General features: G+C 44.8%; 1 protein-coding gene across 1 annotated transcript in view; it reads right to left on the bottom strand.

Moving 5' to 3' along the window:
- Positions 1-22,911, bottom strand: part of LOC310776776 (14-3-3 protein beta/alpha-A-like) — a 54,358-nt gene that overhangs the window by 28,860 nt on the left and 2,587 nt on the right. Inside the window, exon 2 of the mRNA XM_083636953.1 lies at positions 14,138-14,465. Within this exon, the coding sequence (XP_083493079.1) occupies positions 14,138-14,449 (312 nt within the window). The 5' untranslated portion in view covers positions 14,450-14,465. The remainder of the gene's footprint in view (positions 1-14,137; positions 14,466-22,911) is intronic.

The raw sequence follows: 22,911 nt of genomic DNA, 5'->3' as shown, positions 1-22,911 counted from the left end.
ATGCCTACAACTGCCCCCCCCTCGCCTCCAGCATGTGCTCTATGCCTACAACTGCCCCCCCCTGCCTCCAGCATGTGCTCTATGCCTACAACTGCCCCCCACCTTCAGCATGTGCTCTATGCCTACAACTGCCCCCCCCTCGCCTCCAGCATGTGCTCTATGCCTACAACTGCCCCCCCCTGCCTCCAGCATGTGCTCTATGCCTACAACTGCCCCCCACCTTCAGCATGTGCTCTATGCCTACAACTGCCCCCCCCTCGCCTCCAGCATGTGCTCTATGCCTACAACTGCCCCCCCCTCGCCTCCAGCATGTGCTCTATGCCTACAACTGCCCCCCCCCTCGCCTCCAGCATGTGCTCTATGCCTACAACTGCCCCCCCCTGCCTCCAGCATGTGCTCTATGCCTACAACTGCCCCCCACCTTCAGCATGTGCTCTATGCCTACAACTGCCCCCCCCTGCCTCCAGCATGTGCTCTATGCCTACAACTGCCCCCCCCTGCCTCCAGCATGTGCTCTATGCCTACAACTGCCCCCCCCCTCACCTCCAGCATGTGCTCTATGCCTACAACTGCCCCCCCCCCTCGCCTCCAGCATGTGCTCTATGCCTACAACTGCCCCCCCCCCCCCTCACCTCCAGCATGTGCTCTATGCCTACAACTGCCCCCCCCTGCCTCCAGCATGTGATCTATGCCTACAACTGCCCCCCCCCCGCCTCCAACATGTGCTCTATGCCTACAACTGCCCCCCCCTCGCCTCCAGCATGTGCTCTATGCCTACAACTGCCCCCCCCCCGCCTCCAGCATGTGCTCTATGCCTACAACTGCCCCCCCTGCCTCCAGCATGTGCTCTATGCCTACAACTGCCCCCCCCCTCGCCTCCAACATGTGCTCTATGCCTACAACTGCCCCCCCTGCCTCCAGCATGTGATCTATGCCTACAACTGCCCCCCCCCCTCGCCTCCAACATGTGCTCTATGCCTACAACTGCCCCCCCCCGCCTCCAGCATGTGCTCTATGCCTACAACTGCCCCCCCTGCCTCCAGCATGTGCTCTATGCCTACAACTGCCCCCCCCCCTCGCCTCCAACATGTGCTCTATGCCTACAACTGCCCCCCCCCTCGCCTCCAGCATGTGCTCTATGCCTACAACTGCCCCCCCCTCACCTACAGCATGTGCTCTATGCCTACAACTGCCCCCCCCCCTCACCTCCAGCATGTGCTCTATGCCTACAACTGCCCCCCCCTCGCCTCCAACATGTGCTCTATGCTTACAACTGCCCCCCCCCTCGCCTCCAGCATGTGCTCTATGCCTACAACTGCCCCCCCCCTCGCCTCCAACATGTGCTCTATGCCTACAACTGCCCCCCCCCCCCTCGCCTCCAGCATGTGCTCTATGCCTACAACTGCCCCCCCCCCCTCGCCTCCAGCATGTGATCTATGCCTACAACTGCCCCCCCCCCTCGCCTCCAGCATGTGCTCTATGCCTACAACTGCCCCCCACCCCCCCCTCGCCTCCAGCATGTGCTCTACGCCTAAGTAGTTGTAGTTGTAGTTGTTTGTAGTTGAAACAAAAACATAAATACTGTAGGCTACATAAATGGAAATGTTTGATCATTAATATCTACTTTTAGAAATTATATAGGTAGGTAATAGGTAATTGGTAATTATATAATTGTGAAAGTGTCTTTATTGACAGATGAAAAGGCTGTTATTTACCCTTTGTCACCAGCTGGTGAGTAAATATATGTGTAACTAAAACCATTAAAATTGACAACCGGTCCGCAACTTTATAATACCCCATGTATCTACCTTCCTTGGCGCAAAAAAGGTTGGGAACCCCTGTGTTACATAACTGGACAATCATGTAATTCAGGTTACAGCTCAAAAAACATGTTTTAGTATCACTAACCAAATCGATATTGAAATTAATGGAATCGGAATCGAATTCAATCGGGATTAATCGATTCGGAACCTTGTGAATCAGAATCAAATCGATTCTTGAAATTTGAACCAATACCCAGCCCTACTTCTATGACACTAAGGAGACCCCCTCCCCATTTTAGATATAAAAAAAAAGATACAGGCACTGGGGGGGGGGGGGGGGGGGGGGGGGTGCAGTGGTGCCCTTTAAAAACATACACTGTGTTGCTTTTATGTTGAATGCTGAACGTCAAAATTCTTATATATTCACTAGCGTTCAGGACCGGAACTCTTATATTCGCCGGTACAACAGAGCGGCACTGCGCGGAGGCGGAAGTCCCGGGCGAAAGATTTGCGGTGTACAGGAACCCTCAAAAAAGGTACGGCTGTCCCAGAGTTTATTTATGTGCTGAAATAGACTGGGGGAAACATATCTTAGTAGGCAGTGGTAAAACCATGCAGTGTGGTGTTGATGTGCTGGGCTGAGGTGGGACGTAAGCCCGTCCTCGGCCCTCTTTCCACTCTCTCTTTCTGCCTCCACGAGTCCATGTTCGGCTGAGGTGGAGGTCAGTGGCCCAGAAGCTGGTGGCTCAGCTGCTGTCATTACAGGATTAGGACCCAGTGACTCACCAGACCAGATAATGCACAGCCTGAGAGAACAGAGTAGGTCCTGCAGATGGCTACTTCAGAGATGTGCACAGGGTAACAAACACAAAAAAGATATAATCAAAAGATATAATCATCTTAATACATAGAAAAACTGGGCTCTCTATTGACATCAGTGGGAGCTGAGAATTAAAAAAATGTCGGCAAAATTAGAAAAACTTGGTAGATGGAAAGAGCTTTTGTGAATAAGTGATGAGCTGGACCCTGTGTTGTGCACAGCTGGCAACTCGTCTGGCAGTGTTTCCCGGTAGGTCAGAGAATGTCTAGCTAGCAGAAAGTAGTACCCGGCTCGTCCCCTGAAGGGGGGGTCTGGGGGAAATCCGAAGGAAATTTTGTACATTTTAAAGTGAAATGCAGCAATCTGGTGCACTTTTAGAGCAAAATGATAACGTCAGAATGCTTACATCTTTAGTAGAATTAGACTGCTTGTTCCAGGAAGAAAACATTACGTGTTCACAATCACATGAGAAATGGCTGCCTCTTTTTCAGTGGAGGTCCCTGGTTGTGTTCTAAAATTTTCTCCATCCTCACACTCTAAAAACCCAAAAAGAAAATGTTTATTTTTATTTTTTAATCTAACATTTCTTTCGGGGATGAAGTAACTGCCAGTCTATCTGTCTATACGAGGGATCAGCGGAGTAGCATTTTGGTAAACAAACCGCATCACTGGGTGGCAACGGCAATGGAACCCTATGGAGTGTGATCTTTGGGAGGCTTGAGTGTCTGACTCTAGCCGGCTGACTGTTTACATTTTAAAAACTGCGACAGTTCACACAACTTTAACACGACATGCATATATTATATATCAAACTCTTGTGCTAATTCTGCTCTCACTCAGAATGTCAAAATATAAGTGATGTGATGTATAGTTTTTGAGATATTAACGTTTGTTTGGCACAACTCATACGAGTAACTGCCGCGGGGTTCCGCATTTCTGGCTGGCAAGTGACGTCACGCTGATTCGTCCTATCTAGCTAGCTGTATCTATAAATAATAATTAGAATATTGTAATATGGATGACATTATTAATTTACTTTTTTAGATATCTTTTTCTCTTGTTTTATCATTTTGTATAAACTGACCAGCAGCAGGTTTCCTAAAGAACTTGAAGGAAGTCGGAGTCCTCTGAGTTGGGCTTGGTGCTCTTTTCCTCTTGTTTGACATAGGCTTGCTTCTCTGTAATGATAAAATAATTCAGTTTTAACATTAGTGAGAGGGAAGAAGCAGCCTGTGGGCCATATAACGCCTTGATGGAATTTCATCAAATTTGCCTCAAACATTAACTTGGCCTCAAGGATGAACTGATTACATTTTGGTGGTCAAAGTTCAAGGTCACTGTGACCTCACCACCGCCATTCCCAAGTTCGTTAAGGCGATATCTCAAGAACGGCTTGATATAATTTCTTCTGATTTGGCACCCAATTTCCAAGCTCTGTTAACGCAACATCTCAGGAGTGCCTTGACGGAATTTCTTCCAATTTGCCTCAAATGGTGATTTGGACTCAAGAATGAACTAATGGCGGAGGCATAAGTCTGCGTTGCCGTCATTCTAGTTTTATGAATGAGCTGAGCTTCAATCCGTCTTCCCGCGAGTACCCTTTCAGACAGACATCGATTCGGGGCTATGACTACCTCCACTGGCAGAAACAAAAGGCATAACTAAATGACCCACCGCTCCGCATGTGTGACTTTCACACAGGAGGCCAGGTGTAAAAATCCCACAACATTCACGGCTTTCACAGGCTGTGTGAAAGGGGCTAATGACCCCCCCCCCCCCCTCAGGAATAGCATGACATCAAGTCAAACCTGTCCTTTGCAATATCCTTTTTATGAAACAAACAACAATGACAGCATATTGGTCCTTTATTTTTTTTTCTTGTAAGGGCACAAACACTAAAGTGACACCTTATCTACCACAACCACGGTATGAGGAAACTATGCTGAGGTAAAATACTTTGGGATGTTAGCATGACTCAAGGGAGTGGATGACACATTTACATGCCATTTCCTGCACTGTATGAGGTAATGCTTCTCTGCCATCTCACATTCCTGTCTTCTCCTACAGCAAGGGCACGCATCACCTGACTGCAGCAGCCTGCATCGCTGATCAAACAAGGAAGTGTCATTCCAAAAGAGCCAGTACAGCAGCAGACAAATAGAAAGGACCAGTTGGAGCACAAGCGCGGGTCAGGCCTGTTACTAGGATTAACACACTTACCACCTCACAAAATCTGACTACCGCACAGACTGATGATGATAAAGGAAGTGAACAGGTATTAGTAAAGTCAGAATAATCACCAGTCAAGTAGGGGGAGACCAATATCTTTCTAATGCAGTATGAGCAGAGGTAGATGGTGCCTGAGGATATAGGTTACAAAATTCTCCTAAAACAGGGAGGCTCCAATCAAAATCAATTGGAGTGTTTTGTGCAATGTCTGAAAACCCTCATCACCTGGCCTATGCTCAGGTTAAAACCCTCATCACCTGGCCTACGCTCAGGTTAAAACCCTCATCATTTGACCTACCCTCAAGTTAAAACCCTCATCACCTGGCCTATGCTCAGGTTAAAACCCTCATCACCTGGCCTATGCTCAGGTTAAAACCCTCATCACCTGGCCTACGCTCAGGTTAAAACCCTCATCATTTGACCTACCCTCAAGTTAAAACCCTCATCACCTGGCCTATGCTCAGGTTAAAACCCTCATCACCTGGCCTATGCTCAGGTTAAAACCCTCATCATTTGGCCTACCCTCAAGTTAAAACCCTCATCATTTGACCTACCCTCAAGTTAAAACCCTCATCATTTGACCTACCCTCAGGTTAAAACCCTCATCATTTGGCCTACCCTCAAGTTAAAACCCTCATCATTTGACCTACCCTCAAGTTAAAACCCTCATCATTTGACCTACCCTCAAGTTAAAACCCTCATCATTTGACCTACCCTCAAGTTAAAACCCTCATCATTTGGCCTACCCTCAGGTTAAAACCCTCATCATTTGACCTACCCTCAAGTTAAAACCCTCATCATTTGACCTACCCTCAAGTTAAAACCCTCATCATTTGACCTACCCTCAAGTTAAAACCCTCATCATTTGGCCTACCCTCAGGTTAAAACCCTCATCATTTGACCTACCCTCAAGTTAAAACCCTCATCATTTGGCCTACCCTCAAGCTAAAACCCTCATCATTTGGCCTACCCTCAAGTTAAAACCCTCATCATTTGGCCTACCCTCAAGTTAAAACCCTCATCATTTGACCTACCGTCAGGTTAAAACCCTCATCATTTGGCCTACCCTCAAGTTAAAACCCTCATCATTTGACCTACCGTCAGGTTAAAACCCTCATCATTTGGCCTACCCTCAAGTTAAAACCCTCATCATTTGACCTACCCTCAGGTTAAAACCCTCATCATTTGACCTACCGTCAGGTTAAAACCCTCATCATTTGGCCTACCCTCAAGTTAAAACCCTCATCATTTGGCCTACCCTCAAGTTAAAACCCTCATCATTTGGCCTACCCTCAGGTTAAAACCCTCATCATTTGACCTACCCTCAAGTTAAAACCCTCATCATTTGACCTACCGTCAAGTTAAAACCCTCATCATTTGGCCTACGCTCAGGTTAAAACCCTCATCATTTGGCCTACCCTCAGGTTACAACCCTCATCATTTGACCTACCCTCAAGTTAAAACCCTCATCATTTGACCTACCCTCAGGTTAAAACCCTCATCATTTGACCTACCCTCAAGTTAAAACCCTCATCATTTGACCTACCCTCAGGTTAAAACCCTCATCATTTGGCCTACCCTCAGGTTAAAACCCTCATCATTTGACCTACCCTCAAGTTAAAACCCTCATCATTTGACCTACCCTCAGGTTAAAACCCTCATCATTTGACCTACCCTCAAGTTAAAACCCTCATCATTTGACCTACCCTCAGGTTAAAACCATCATCATTTGACCTACCGTCAGGTTAAAACCCTCATCATTTGGCCTACCCTCAAGTTAAAACCCTCATCATTTGACCTACCCTCAAGTTAAAACCCTCATCATTTGACCTACCCTCAGGTTAAAACCCTCATCATTTGACCTACCCTCAAGTTAAAACCCTCATCATTTGGCCTACCGTCAGGTTAAAACCCTCATCATTTGACCTACCCTCAGGTTAAAACCCTCATCATTTGGCCTACCCTCAAGTTAAAACCCTCATCATTTGACCTACCCTCAAGTTAAAACCCTCATCATTTGACCTACCCTCAGGTTAAAACCCTCATCATTTGACCTACCCTCAAGTTAAAACCCTCATCATTTGACCTACCCTCAGGTTAAAACCCTCATCATTTGACCTACCCTCAAGTTAAAACCCTCATCATTTGATCTACCCTCAGGTTAAAACCCTCATCATTTGACCTACCCTCAGGTTAAAACCCTCATCATTTGGCCTACCCTCAGGTTAAAACCCTCATCATTTGACCTACCCTCAAGTTAAAACCCTCATCATTTGACCTACCCTCAGGTTAAAACCCTCATCATTTGACCTACCCTCAAGTTAAAACCCTCATCATTTGACCTACCCTGGGGTTAAAACCATCATCATTTGACCTACCGTCAGGTTAAAACCCTCATCATTTGGCCTACCCTCAAGTTAAAACCCTCATCATTTGACCTACCCTCAAGTTAAAACCCTCATCATTTGACCTACCCTCAGGTTAAAACCCTCATCATTTGACCTACCCTCAAGTTAAAACCCTCATCATTTGGCCTACCGTCAGGTTAAAACCCTCATCATTTGACCTACCCTCAGGTTAAAACCCTCATCATTTGGCCTACCCTCAAGTTAAAACCCTCATCATTTGACCTACCCTCAAGTTAAAACCCTCATCATTTGACCTACCCTCAGGTTAAAACCATCATCATTTGACCTACCCTCAAGTTAAAACCCTCATCATTTGACCTACCCTCAGGTTAAAACCCTCATCATTTGACCTACCCTCAAGTTAAAACCCTCATCATTTGGCCTACCGTCAGGTTAAAACCCTCATCATTTGGCCTACCCTCAGGTTAAAACACTCATCATTTGACCTACCCTCAAGTTAAAACACTCATCATTTGGCCTACCCTCAAGTTAAAACCCTCATCATTTGGCCTACCCTCAGGTTAAAACCCTCATCATTTGACCTACCCTCAGGTTAAAACCCTCATCATTTGACCTACCCTCAAGTTAAAACCCTCATCATTTGACCTACCCTCAGGTTAAAACCCTCATCATTTGGCCTACCCTCAGGTTAAAACCCTCATCATTTGGCCTACCCTCAAGTTAAAACCCTCATCATTTGGCCTACCCTCAGGTTAAAACCCTCATCATTTGGCCTACCCTCAGGTTAAAACCCTCATCATTTGACCTACCGTCAGGTTAAAACCCTCATCATTTGGCCAACCCTCAAGTTAAAACCCTCATCATTTGGCCTACCCTCAGGTTAAAACCCTCATCATTTGACCTACCCTCAAGTTAAAACCCTCATCATTTGGCCTACCCTCAGGTTAAAACCCTCATCATTTGACCTACCGTCAGGTTAAAACCCTCATCATTTGGCCTACCCTCAGGTTAAAACCCTCATCATTTGACCTACCCTCAGGTTAAAACCCTCATCATTTGACCTACCCTCAAGTTAAAACCATCATCATTTGGCCTACCCTCAGGTTAAAACCCTCATCATTTGGCCTACCCTCAAGTTAAAACCCTCATCATTTGACCTACCCTCAAGTTAAAACCCTCATCATTTGACCTACCCTCAAGTTAAAACCCTCATCATTTGGCCTACCCTCAGGTTAAAACCCTCATCATTTGGCCTACCCTCAAGTTAAAACCCTCATCATTTGGCCTACCCTCAAGTTAAAACCCTCATCATTTGACCTACCCTCAAGTTAAAACCCTCATCATTTGACCTACCCTCAGGTTAAAACCCTCATCATTTGACCTACCCTCAAGTTAAAACCCTCATCATTTGACCTACCCTCAGGTTAAAACCCTCATCATTTGGCCTACCCTCAAGTTAAAACCCTCATCATTTGGCCTACCCTCAGGTTAAAACCCTCATCATTTGGCCTACCCTCAAGTTAAAACCCTCATCATTTGGCCTACCCTCAGGTTAAAACCCTCATCATTTGACCTACCCTCAAGTTAAAACCCTCATCATTTGACCTACCCTCAAGTTAAAACCCTCATCATTTGACCTACCCTCAAGTTAAAACCCTCATCATTTGACCTACCCTCAAGTTAAAACCCTCATCATTTGACCTACCCTCAAGTTAAAACCCTCATCATTTGGCCTACCCTCAGGTTAAAACCCTCATCATTTGACCTACCCTCAAGTTAAAACCCTCATCATTTGACCTACCCTCAGGTTAAAACCCTCATCATTTGACCTACCCTCAGGTTAAAACCCTCATCATTTGACCTACCCTCAGGTTAAATTGGGAAAGGTCTTTTGGAATTTACCCCCAAATGCATCATGGAGTGTGCGCTCTTCTCAATTGTGGCGCATTTCACTCCCACTCAAGACACCTGTGATTGTACACAGGGACAGACACCTGTGATTGTACACAGGGACAGACACCTGTGATTGTACACAGGGACAAGACACCTGTGATTGTACACAGGGACAAGACACCTCTGATTGTACACAGGGACAGACACCTGTGATTGTACACAGGGACAAGACACCTCTGATTGTACACAGGGACAAGACACCTCTGATTGTACACAGGGACAAGACACCTGTGATTGTACACAGGGACAAGACACCTGTGATTGTACACAGGGACAAGACACCTGTGATTGTACACAGGGACAAGACACCTGTACACAGGGAGGGACAAGACACCTGTGATTGTACACAGGGACAAGACACCTCTGATTGTACACAGGGAGGGACAAGACACCTGTGATTGTACACTAGAGCTGTCACGATTCCTCGAGTACCTCGAATAACTCGAATAATTAAATTGATCGAGGCCAAAATGATTCGCCTCGACACGCATCTGAGTAATAGAAGAGAGTGGGTAAAATAGAAATTCCGACGGAACCTTAAGGCAACACGTGAGAGCGCGTTACGTCAGTCCGTCACTCTACCTGAAACGTCAACAAACGGGAGCAGCCGAAAATGTGGCTACACTTTCCCAAGATAGACTCAGACAACACTGGTTGCAACATTTGTGATGTGAATTGCAAAGCTGGCCAGGGAAACACCTTAAACTTGAGGAAGCATGGTCAAACACAAGATATATTTACAGTAGCTAAATGCTGAAGACTGTAACGTATTACTAGATAGGCTGAGGGTGAATGAAGCAGGCAGCGCACCGCAGCTAATGTTAGCAGCACCTCCACCGCCTTGAGCTGTAACGTTGAGAGAGGCATCGACTACAACATCAGATAACGTTATTTAATTAGCTAGCGTTAGCTGGATAAGTTGTTTCACTGCAGTTGTAGTTGTTAGATAACGGGGCTTTTCACTGTCTTCACAACGACTGCAAAACAGAGATCGCTAACGTTAACGTTAGCGTTAACGTTGCTGCAGTAATTGTCAAAGGTTCAACATAACGTATTTCCTCAGCCTGTATAGTAGCTATCAACATGAAATAAAAAGCATTTGACAGCTTAAACCCGTGGCTTTTTATTTGGAAGGGTTACATTTGCCGTAATCTTTATTAACATGTCTTAAAATGCATTAGAATCTTTTTATTTTTTGGGGTTAAAGATTTTTAAGATTTTTTTTTAATGAACATTAGAGCAAATATAATACGAAAAGCCAAAGGGTTAAGCTCTCAAATGCTTTTTATTTTTATGTTTCTATGTACTACAGAGCCTGAGATATGAAGGCTTTAGTGAATACCGACCGCTCTCTCTGAGAAGTTTGGACCGTTTTCTGTGAGAAATACAAAGCTCAACCTAACATTAACGTTAGCGGCTAATTTAACAGCGTTTTGTGTGTGTGTGTGTGTGTGTGTGTGTGTGTGTGTGTGTGATCACACTAGCCTGTTGGTGTGTGAGAGAGAAAGAGAGAGTGAGTATGTGTGAGAGAGAAAGAGTGTGTGTGTCATGCAGCTGTATGCAGCTGTAAGGTAAATGAAGGATGTAAACTAGCTAGTAAGCCATTCATTCATATTATTTAACAGTTGCTGTACACTGGAAGAACTCAAACGTCAGGTTGAAAAGATGAATGGTGCCACTGCCAGTTCTATGCAATTTAAAAATCAAAATGTTGTTTTTTCTAAGAAAGAAACTAATGTAGTTGTTTATTTGAAGAGATTTATCTTATTTTTTGGTGTATATTTACGATAAGCCTTTGAAAACACAAAAAAGGGTTCTTATCCGATTACTCGATTAATCGATGGATTATTCGGTAGAATACTCGATTACTAAAAGAATCGATAGTTGCAGCTCTATTGTACACAGGGACAAGACACCTCTGATTGTACACAGGGAGGGACAAGACACTTGTGATTGTACACAGGGACAAGACATCTGTGATTGTACACAGGGACAAGACACCTCTGATTGTACACAGGGACAAGACACCTCTGATTGTCCACAGGGACAAGACACCTCTGATTGTACACAGGGACAAGACACCTGTGATTGTACACAGGGACAAGACACCTGTGATTGTACACAGGGACAAGACACCTCTGTGATTGTACACAGGGACAAGACACCTCTGATTGTACACAGGGACAAGACACCTCTGATTGTACACAGGGACAAGACACCTGTGATTGTACACAGGGACAGACACCTCTGATTGTACACAGGGAGGGACAAGACACCTCTGATTGTACACAGGGACAAGACACCTCTGATTGTACACAGGGACAAGACATCTGTGATTGTACACAGGGACAGACACCTCTGATTGTACACAGGGAGGGACAAGACACCTCTGATTGTACACAGGGACAAGACACCTCTGATTGTACACAGGGACAAGACACCTGTGATTGTACACAGGGACAAGACACCTGTGATTGTACACAGGGACAGACACCTCTGATTGTACACAGGGAGGGACAAGACACCTCTGATTGTACACAGGGACAAGACACCTCTGATTGTACACAGGGACAAGACACATGTGATTGTACACAGGGACAAGACACCTGTGATTGTACACAGGGACAGACACCTGTGATTGTACACAGGGACAAGACACCTCTGATTGTACACAGGGACAAGACACCTCTGATTGTACACAGGGACAAGACACCTCTGATTGTACACAGGGACAAGACACCTGTGATTGTACACAGGGACAGACAGCTGTGATTGTACACAGGGACAAGACACCTCTGATTGTACACAGGGACAAGACACCTCTGATTGTACACAGGGACAAGACACCTGTGATTGTACACAGGGACAGACACCTGTGATTGTACACAGGGACAGACACCTATGATTGTACACAGGGACAAGACACCTCTGATTGTACACAGGGACAAAACACCTCTGATTGTACACAGGGACAGACACCTGTGATTGTACACAGGGACAGACACCTGTGATTGGACACAGGGACAGACACCTATGATTGTACACAGGGACAAGACACCTCTGATTGTACACAGGGACAAGACACCTCTGATTGTACACAGGGACAGACACCTCTGATTGTACACAGGGACAAGACACCTCTGATTGTACACAGGGACAAGACACCTGTGATTGTACACAGGGACAAGACACCTCTGATTGTACACAGGGACAAGAGACCTCTGATTGTACACAGGGACAGACACCTGTGATTGGACACAGGGACAGACACCTATGATTGTACACAGGGACAAGACACCTCTGATTGTACACAGGGACAAGACACCTGTGATTGTACACAGGGACAAGACACCTCTGATTGTACACAGGGAGGGACAAGACACCTGTGATTGTACACAGGGACAAGACACCTCTGATTGTACACAGGGAGGGACAAGACACCTGTGATTGTACACAGGGACAAGACACCTCTGATTGTACACAGGGAGGGACAAGACACCTGTGATTGTACACAGGGACAAGACATCTGTGATTGTACACAGGGACAAGACACCTCTGATTGTACACAGGGACAAGACACCTGTGATTGTACACAGGGACAGACAGCTGTGATTGTACACAGGGACAAGACACCTCTGATTGTACACAGGGACAAGACACCTCTGATTGTACACAGGGACAAGACACCTGTGATTGTACACAGGGACAGACACCTGTGATTGTACACAGGGACAGACACCTATGATTGTACACAGGGACAAGACACCTCTGATTGTACACAGGGACAAGACACCTCTGATTGTACACAGGGACAGACACCTGTGATTGTACACAGGGACAGACACCTGTGATTGGACACAGGGACAGACACCTATGATTGTACACAGGTACAAGACACCTCTGATTGTACACAGGGACAAGACACCTCTGATTGTACACAGGGACAGACACCTCTGATTGTACACAGGGACAAGACACCTCTGATTGTACACAGGGACAAGACACCTGTGATTGTACACAGGGACAAGACACCTCTGATTGTACACAGGGACAAGAGACCTCTGATTGTACACAGGGACAGACACCTGTGATTGGACACAGGGACAGACACCTATGATTGTACACAGGGACAAGACACCTCTGATTGTACACAGGGACAAGACACCTCTGATTGTACACAGGGACAGACACCTCTGATTGTACACAGGGACAAGACACCTCTGATTGTACACAGGGACAAGACACCTCTGATTGTACACAGGGACAGACACCTCTGATTATACACAGGGACAAGACACCTCTGATTGTACACAGGGACAAGACACCTGTGATTGTACACAGGGACAGACGAGAAGAACAATGCCATAATGAGCAATAGGCTAGAGGAGGTCATTGCTCATGACAGATAATTAGAGGCAGCAACTTCTTCATCTGGATTACTGACAGTCAAACAACTAGACAAGTGCAGCTAGAGGGAAGGAGAGAAGTGAAGTAGTTGAGGTGTGGCATTTCTATATAAGGTCCAGCACCTCTTGTTGACACAAATGACACACGCAAGAAGCTGAGCTGTTGAAGGGAGGTATGGCTGAGTAACTTGACTCACTCCGCAGTCATCCTAGTTCTCTGCACATAAACTGAAGGTCAAGGGAGATGATTTGATGAAGTTGTTCGCCTGAGGTGAGGTAACCGTTTGACAACAGACAAGGCCTTGCTTCTGCCGCTCTTCAGTCGTCCTTTCTGCAAGTTAGACGTTTTTTACAACAGCCCCGACAGGCCCTCAATGTTTGGCATCACCCACTTGTGTTGTTGAATAATATTGAATGTAGATGTAATTAAAAAGCATCCATCAAAGAGGTCACATGAGATTTGATTGAATAGTTTGTCTATGTCCACTCTTTGCCAGGTAGCATCTAGAGGACCAGACTAATTACATTTTCAATAGAGATCAACCGATGATCCGTAAATCCAAAGCTAAGTCACCGAAATTGGTCAGTGAATCTCACCAGAACGTCATTGCAGATCTCCTGCAGCTCTTTCTCGATCTTTTCCCGGTACTCCTTGGCCATGGCCTGCTTCTTGTCGCTGCCCTCGGTCTTCTGCTCGATGCTAGACACCACGCGCCACGAGGAGCGCCGGGCGCCCACCACGTTCTTGTAGGCCACCGACAGCAGGTTACGCTCTTCGTTGGACAGCTGGTTGCCCTCCTCTGTCACCGCCTTCATGGCGGCGGCCATGTCATCGTAACGCTCCGCCTGCTCTGCCAGCTTGGCCTTCTGCACCAGCTCCTTCTGGGCCACCTCGCTCTTTTCCACCATGGCTGCTCACTGGAGGCTGAGTGGGGAAAAGAAGAGGAAAAGAGGGAAGCTGTTGGTCAATACGGCACATCCCAAAAAATCAAGGGAAGAAAGGGAATTATATCAAAAGGAAACAATGATGTTCTTGTCCCCCTCATTAGAAAATACAATCATTAGCATTGGACTTGAATTGGCCTTAGGGATGTAACGATAACCAGTTTGAATGATAACCGTGATAAAATTCCTTACGATAACGGCACCGTTTCAAATTTTCATTATCGTTAAAACCGTGATACCGTGATTACAGTGTGTTGAAAAACATGGTAAATACTGTCCATCATCAACCAAAGTTGGCAACAGTCTCCCAGATGCAAACGTGCAGCCTTTGAGAAATGATTTCAGTGAGTGTATCAATCCTTTTTGGGTCTGAGTTTTCAATATAAAACGTTGTAAAATGATTTCAGTGAGTCTCTCAGTACTTTTTGAACATTTTCAGCATTTTTTTACGAATACCGTGATAATACGATAACCATGATAATTTTGGTCACGATAATCGTGATGTGAAATTTTCATACCGTTACATCTCTAATTGGCCTGCCACTAAATAGATAGAATAGAATAGAAGCTATTCAGTCCAGAGAAGCTACCACCATCACTGAAAAGATCATTCACATTGGTTTCAAAAGAAATGTTTAGCATCCTCCAGTCACATGGTCTACAGTACATGCTGTTTCTGATGCTTTCTGCCCTGCCAATAAGTACTTCTAGAGGAAACACTGATTTACACCATAGCAGTCTGTAAGAGAAAGGGAGCAACTGGTATGACGGAGGTGTATATCCACCATTGTGAGTTCAACAGAGAAAAAACACACACACACACACACACACACACACACACACACACACACACACACACACGCATAAAAGACGACAAAAAAGTGCAGAAACAATACAGTTAAAAGTTTGCATGACCCCGTTCAGACCTGGCATTTAAACGGCCCAGTTCTGATATTTGGCGCTCTGATCTCAGGAAAGTACAGGTCTGAACGAGGTCAATGCGCATTGAGGTCCAATTGCCTCAAGCCACCTTCGGAGGTGGCCTGGGCTAGGGGTCGACCGATATGTGTTTTTCAGGGCCGATATCGATATCGATTATCGGTAATGAAAGACACTGATAACCGATATTTTGGAACCGATATATGTTTGCAGTAAAAATTTAAATCTTGGTGTCAAAATTTAGAATAACACGACCCGTTGTTGAAATTCATTTTCTTCAGTTTATCCAACTACAATATTATTTGAAAATATTCACTCTATTAATATTGATATGAATCAAAGTGTGTGTGTGTGTGTTAGGGCTGTTGAAACGAATTTTGATATTCGAATATTATTCGAATTTAATAATTATGAACGAAATTCGATTATTATTATTATTTTAAAAGGATTTTTTTTTTTTTTTTTAGAACACTAGAACAGTGACAAGTTCTGACAACATACCGTAAATTCCGGACTATAAGACGCACCGGTGTATAAGCCGCGGGACCAAAATTGACTATTTTTTTCTTCTATAAGCCGCACCGGTCTATAAGCCGCGGGTGTTTTGATGTTTAATTACCATATGAAAGGGTTCGTGCACAGAGAGGAATGTCGGGAAAGCGATGGCTGTTTGGGGAAGCTCCCATTTATTAACATTTCAACAAAACAAAACAAAAGTCAGGTCACTAATCCCCAGACAAAATCACACAACAATAGGCTATATGTGCAGCAAACCTGTAACCAGAGAAGTCAAGTCACTAATGCTCGTCTTCCTCTTCTTCCTGCGTACTGAAACCACCAAAGTCCTCATCTTCAGTGTCGGAAACGAACAGGTTCAGGGTGGCTTCGTCAACCACTCTCCTCTCTCCTTCATTGTCACTCAAAACCAACGAACTCCTCTTCATCTATAGCTGTGTTTCCATTACAGTTTTTCGCAAAAGAATTGCGATATTTCTACAACTTCGACAATGTACAATTGCGACTTGTAGGCGTTTCCATTGAAGTTGCGTTTGAGTGATTCCCCGTTGCAGCAGCTGCCACAGTGATTACGCACGGGGATCTGCCCCATATCCCGTCCCCTGCATGCTCAAATCCAACCAATGGTCAATGGAAATCCCAACATGAAGTTACAATGCATATAAACGAGCCTGATTATCAATTCAAAAGAAAATGAGTCGCAAAATGTTGCTGGCTGCGTGAATGCAGTCAGCGCGACAGGCAGAGGAAAAAAGGTAGCCTAATAGCCTACAACTGGTCCGATTTAGAGATGGAGGGGGGAAAAGGCTGATTTGGTTCTATAATTGCACCTGAAACGTGTGCAATGTATTAGCCTACTCACAGTCACTGTATTCACTTCAAACAGCACCACCGCACCAGTGTGTGCTTTTCATCCTCTCATCTCGCCGCTGTGCCAAATGCGCGCACACAGGCAGCCTGCTGTCACCATGGACCGATTTCTGCCATTAAACATTATCTAATTTGCCCGGCTACGCTTTTGCACAACACTCGTCTTTCTGCTAGGTAGCGTTGCTTCAAAGTTTTCCACTTGCTGCGGAGGTTTTGACACGGCTATCGAACCTTACTTACCAAACTTATTTTCCGCTCCTTTTCCAAGGGATAATATGGGTCACATGACGTGCAAATGCGAAAAATGTGTTTCCATTACACTTTTGCGATAAACTGCTATATCGACACGTCTGAAAAACCACCTCATGATCATCTACTGCTCGTTCTCATGCTGTCGAGAACGAGCAAAGCTTTTTTTTGGTGAAAGAATCCTCCAGGGCGCTTCTTGTTAACAGTCCGAGTGAGTGGCAGGTCGAACGTCAAAGGCACTTCATCCATATTTATGATCTGCTCCGGTTCGATGGAATATTCCTTGATCTTCCTTTGTGTGAATTCGCCGAAGTTTGTGATTTTCTCCTGGTAGTCGGGGGAGGGAGTTGATGGGCTTGTGGCCGTTTGCTTACCGTAATTACCATATGTAAGTGGTCACGCACAGAGGGGATTGTCGGGAAAGAGATGGCTGTTTGAGGAAGCTCCCATTTACCGTATTACCGTAACATTTCAACAAAACAACATAACACAACACCACCGTTGTTTATTTTTACAGTGCACACAGTGTCCGCGGTGTGGTGAAAAGAGGGCAAGAGAGGAAATTAAAACAGAAGTGGATTTATAGTTAGAAAGAGTGCTAAAAAAGAGAGATTTTTTTTTTTTTTTTTTTTTTTTTCTGAAAAAATCCATAGATAAGACGCACCGTTATATAAGCCGCAGGGGCCAAAAAACGGGAAAAAAGCCGCGGCTTATAGTCCGGAATTTACGGTACTTGAAGAAAAGAGTGTTAACTGAAGTTGACTGTTGAAGCTGCTATACTGATGTAAACCTACCTGTAGCTCTTAAAATGTATGTTCATTCATTGTTAAATGAAGTTGACTGTTGAAGCTGCTATACTGAATGTAAACCTGTAGCTCTTAACACATTCACTGCCAGCCGTTTTTCAATACTGTAGTTAGCTTCTGCCAGAGGGTTTTTTTGAGGATTCTGGCTCATTTTACAAGAGCCGAGGATTCTTTTCTGCTTTGACTTTGTGAACACAAAGTTCACAAAAGTACTAATAGAATGTGTGCTTTCTCTGTCTAAAAGAGTTAGTTTGTAGAGTTAGTAGTTATGTAGATATTAGCCGTTGAGTACAGCATGGTTTCAGAGATTTTCAGAGAGTTTTGAGATAAATGGATTTTTAGAACCACCTCACGTGCCTGTGATTATGGGTGCCCTTGGGCAAGTCTGTATACTGTATTGTGTTTGTGTGTGTGTGTGTGTGTGTGTGTGTGTGTGTGTGTGTGTGTGTGTGTGTGTGTCTCCAAACTCCTCCCTCCGTCTGTGCTGCTGCTGCTGGCTCCGCGGCCGCTCTCGGGCGAGTCTGGATTACTGTAAAACGGGCTCGTTCGTTTCTTGGGGTGTCGGCTGAGAGCTTTGATGAAGCTTTTGCGATTCTGGTCTTATTTATGCTCAAAGGTACTCGAGTGTGTGTGTGTGCGCGCGCGCGCGCGTGTGTGTGTGTGTGTGTGTGAAATCGAAAGCGTTTTCGCTCAGCTATTTCCTTGAGAATGGCTTTCTCCCGCGGCTGTTTTTGCTCGGCTTTCTCTCTGTCTGGAGAGCACTGTCGCCACTTAGCTGGTCGGTAAAATAGATTATACACATTCTCTTCCTCCAATATTGGTATAGGAGACGTAAAAGGGGTTGATCGATGTCCCACCGTCAAAAAAAAAAAAAAAAAATTTAAGCCGAGATATCTCGTCTTTGGCACTCAACGGTTGGATTCTGTAAGCCGAGATATCTCGTCATTGGCACTCAACGTGTTAACACATTCACTGCCAGCCGTTTTTTCAATACTGTAGGTAGGTTCTGCCAAGGTTTTTTTTTGAGGATTCTGGCTCATCTTTCAAGAGCCGAGGATTATTTTCTGCTAAGATTTTGTGAACACAAAATATCTCAAAAGAACTAATAGAATGTGTGCTTTCTCTGTCTAAAAGAGTTAGTTTGTAGAGTTAGTAGTTATGTATGCATTAGCAGTTGAATACAGCATGGTTTCAGCGTCTGAAAATTTAAGCTGAGATAAATGTCTTTTTGTGAAATTCGATAGAACAGTCACTTTAACCATTTATTTTTGGCGTAAGACGTCAGACATCTAAACAATAGTTTTGAACAGTAATTTCCTCCATAGCAGCAGGAAACCCCCCTCTCCTTCAAACTCCTCCCTCCGTGTGTGTTCTCCTCCCTCCGTGGCTGCAGCGGTACAAGCGAGGCTCTGCCTGTCTGTGCTGCCTGGCTGCTGGCGGCCGCTCTTTGGGCGAGTCTGCATGGGGCTCGTTCGTTTCGGTTGTGAGCTCAGCTGGAATTAAGCTGCGTGCGATTGTGGGCTTTCTGCCGGTGTTTCAAAGTGTGTTGCACCCATAATCTATTATGCAAATTTGCAATCCCCCACCGCCAGCTCCCAGCGCGAAAGCGAAAGCGTTTTCGCCAATCCATTTTACAGTATGAGAATGGTTTCCTCGCGCGTTCCCCTGCAGTTTTGGCTCGGCTTTTTCTAGTCTGGAGAGCACTGTCGCCACTTAGTGGGTCGGTGGAATGGGTTGTACACGTTCGGTGGCTCCCATATTTTTATAGGAGACGTGGGGGGCGTTGATCCACGTCCCACCGTCAATTTCTTTTTTTTTACGAGATATCTTGTCCACGGCAGTCAACCGCTGGTTTCTGCTTGACGAGATATCTCGTCCACGGCAGTGAACGTGTTAAAGTGAAATATTATTGCAAAAGCAGTTTAGGCTATACAAGATGTATTCTGCTGGTTTACAAACTGTATTATAATTTCCCCTTTAAATTGTCAAATTTGTAATTATTGCAATTAACAAAACAGATTTTGTTACATGGTCCAACATGATGAGCCCAGCTAAATAAATTTACTCTCTGTGGTAGAGACAAGCACCGACAGGGAAATTTCCGCACTGTGGCAAGCCTGATACCCATCAGAATCAGAATCACTTTTATTGCCACAGTATGCAAGTTACATACGAGGAATTTGTCTTAGTGTCTGTATTAGGGATGTTAATTAATGATTAACCGATAGTCGGTTAACTGCCGTTAAGAACGTAACCGATTAAAATGAATTAACTGTTTTGACCGACAAGATTGTTACTTTGTGTCATCAATTCAGTCTTCATAGCTCACAGTGTGTTAATTATACCAGTCCAGCCGAGGGTGTACCTCACCCAGCTAGCGCAACAGAAGGAGTGGTCACGTGAGAAGGTCGTCACGCATGCATGAGGAAGTAGGAAGTGAATTGAGCAAACAACATGCAACAAAACAGATGCTAAAATTAGCCGCAAGCTCGCGCTAGCAACAGCATAGAAGGATTACTCTTTATTTAATATTGCGACGCCGTTCTCAAAATTCAACTCCAGGGGCAATTTATGATTCCCCGACGAGCATCGCTGAACGTCACATTACGTTCCATTATCGCTGGACGCTGATTGTGGACGCTCTCACTCATAAAATGTATTGCTAAATATTAATACTAGGCGATTGGAGCAGGCATCGTGCATGCAGAGACAATAACACAGAAGCCTTGCTTTATGGTGGAAAAGAAGCGTGGTGGACGGCGAGGGATTTCATGAAGTTCATTGTACCAGGCGATCACGTCCCCCTTTGGCGGCTGTTCAAAGGAGGTGAGCCTTATTGTTTTTAGGCTAATTAATTATAGTTTTATTATTATTTTTGTTTCTGATTCATGCCATGAATGTCACATAAATACGATGCAGCTATTGTGTGACTGTGAGGTTAAATAGAACTTGAACTGAGAGAAAGACGAGACGTGATTTTTTTTTTCTGGGGGGGGGGGGGGGGGGACTACCTTAACAATAACCGATTAACTGATAGTTAAGGTGCATGAAAGGGGGGGGGGGGGGACTACCTTAACAATAACCGATTAACTGATAGTTAAGGTGCATGAAATTCCCATCCCTAGTCTGTATGCAGTGTAGCGGTCAGATCAATATACAGAGATAAGAAATCGAATAAGTCTAATAATTGCAGCTGTAACGTTTCTATAATAATTCAGTAATAATAATAATTGCCAAACAAAAAGCCAAAGCAGACAGCACTGTATTTTTACAGCATTACTAGTGTTTATTTGCATATGGGGTGGGGAAGTGAGGTCTGATCACAAGAAGCTATCATGGAGACACATTCTAATGCCAGGTGTGAACTACCGGTAGTCTCGGTTTCCAGACGTTTGATGAGCGGCGCCAACAGCGCCACCTAACCACCAAACGTCTGGGAATTTACTGTTCCAAATCTGGTTCATTGAGCCCGGCGAGAACGGCCGGCAGCAGACACGCCTACATTTATTATTAGAATTTTATTTGGTCGCGGCAATGCAATGTTTCATAGTTCCAATATAGAGCAAGACACTGATGTGCTGCAAAGAGAGTTTATACCTGTTGTTTATTTTACAATAATTTGTCCTACCCGGAAGTGGTCCGCTTGCTACTGTGAAGCGCTGTGAAGTCATCAGCAGGCTCTGTAACGTTAGCCTCGGGAGTCGGGCTTATCGCTGGGGGAAAGACCTCTAGCCGCCGGGGCCGGATGAAACACGTCCTATTAACAGGTTATGTTCGTTTCTAAGTGATTAATATGTTTCTCCGCAAACGTGCCGATGTTTTGCGAGACACCGGTTCTGCATGAGCGTCACTGATTGGTTCTCCGATGCAAGGCTTCCAACAGCACCACCTAACGTTATGAAAAGATTTAAATAGGAATATTCTCAGTCTTACAGTAGTGAAACGGATTAAGACAGAGCTGAGTCTAGGTGTGAACAGACGTACTTAGAGCTGGCCACTTGTGATCAGATCACCCAAGATGCATGTTAATACCAGGTCTGACAGGGCTCATGTTACATCAGCTGGGGCATGGTTTCATATGAATACATGTCCTTTCAGCCTGGTGTTAAACCTTTAGACTTGGCCCTCATATGCCCCACTTGGCCATGCAGTAGAAAAGTGAGTCATAAGTGAGTAATTATCTTGCCTAACTCAGTGAAAAAGAAAAGTATGCCTGCAAGGACTGTAGCTTGATGCGGTCATAGAGCAGTGGTTTTCAAACTTTTTATGCCCAAGGCACACCAAAGTCAAGCCAAAATCCCATGGCACACCTGTATGTGTATATCTAAAATAGTCTGTAAATGTTGTTGTTTTCTTTACTTAAAGCATCAACACACAATTTAATCAATCCAAAACAGAATATCAATCAGAGCAACCACTGTCATAGAGAAATAGATGGCTGTAATATTGCACTAGATACTGCAGCTCCAGAAAGAAAGAAAAAATCCAAGAGCTCATGACTTTCACAAGTTAAAAGCAAATGTCATCCAAAAATATGTCAGTTTGACTAAGAGCTTTTTATAGTTAGCAGTAGCACAGACAAATGACTCTATGTAGGTTAGGCCGACATCAAATATAAAGTTATAAGTATTAGACATTATATTAATGGGCATTAATGTGTGTGCTGTAGATCTATAGAAGGAGGAAAATAAGCCACCAATGAACATTTGTTTTAATTGTAGCACAGCCTTATGGACAGCCCACCTATGTATAGACCCACACACAGGAATCCTAATCACTACTAGATCAATAGCCTACATCCGTTTAACCAATCCAAAATGGCCAGCGGGCTTCCACTGAATCAATCACTGATTTTCCATTCCATACTCTGCATGTAGTTAGCCTGGTATCCAGCCGCATATGAATCGCAGTTGTCTCACTCTTCATATTGGTCTGGACCCACGCCCATCCACTGTGGTTATTCAGGACAGATACTGTCCGGGACACCTGATTGGCTGGTCGATGTAGGCGGTGGGACCCAATCTAACGTTACTGATGATGCATTAC

This window comes from Poromitra crassiceps (genome assembly GCF_964638095.1).
Source record: "Poromitra crassiceps genome assembly, chromosome: 1".
Classification (NCBI taxonomy): domain Eukaryota; kingdom Metazoa; phylum Chordata; class Actinopteri; order Beryciformes; family Melamphaidae; genus Poromitra; species Poromitra crassiceps.
The sequence above is the reverse complement of the archived record's forward strand: the minus strand, read 5'-3'. Positions and strand labels throughout refer to the sequence as shown.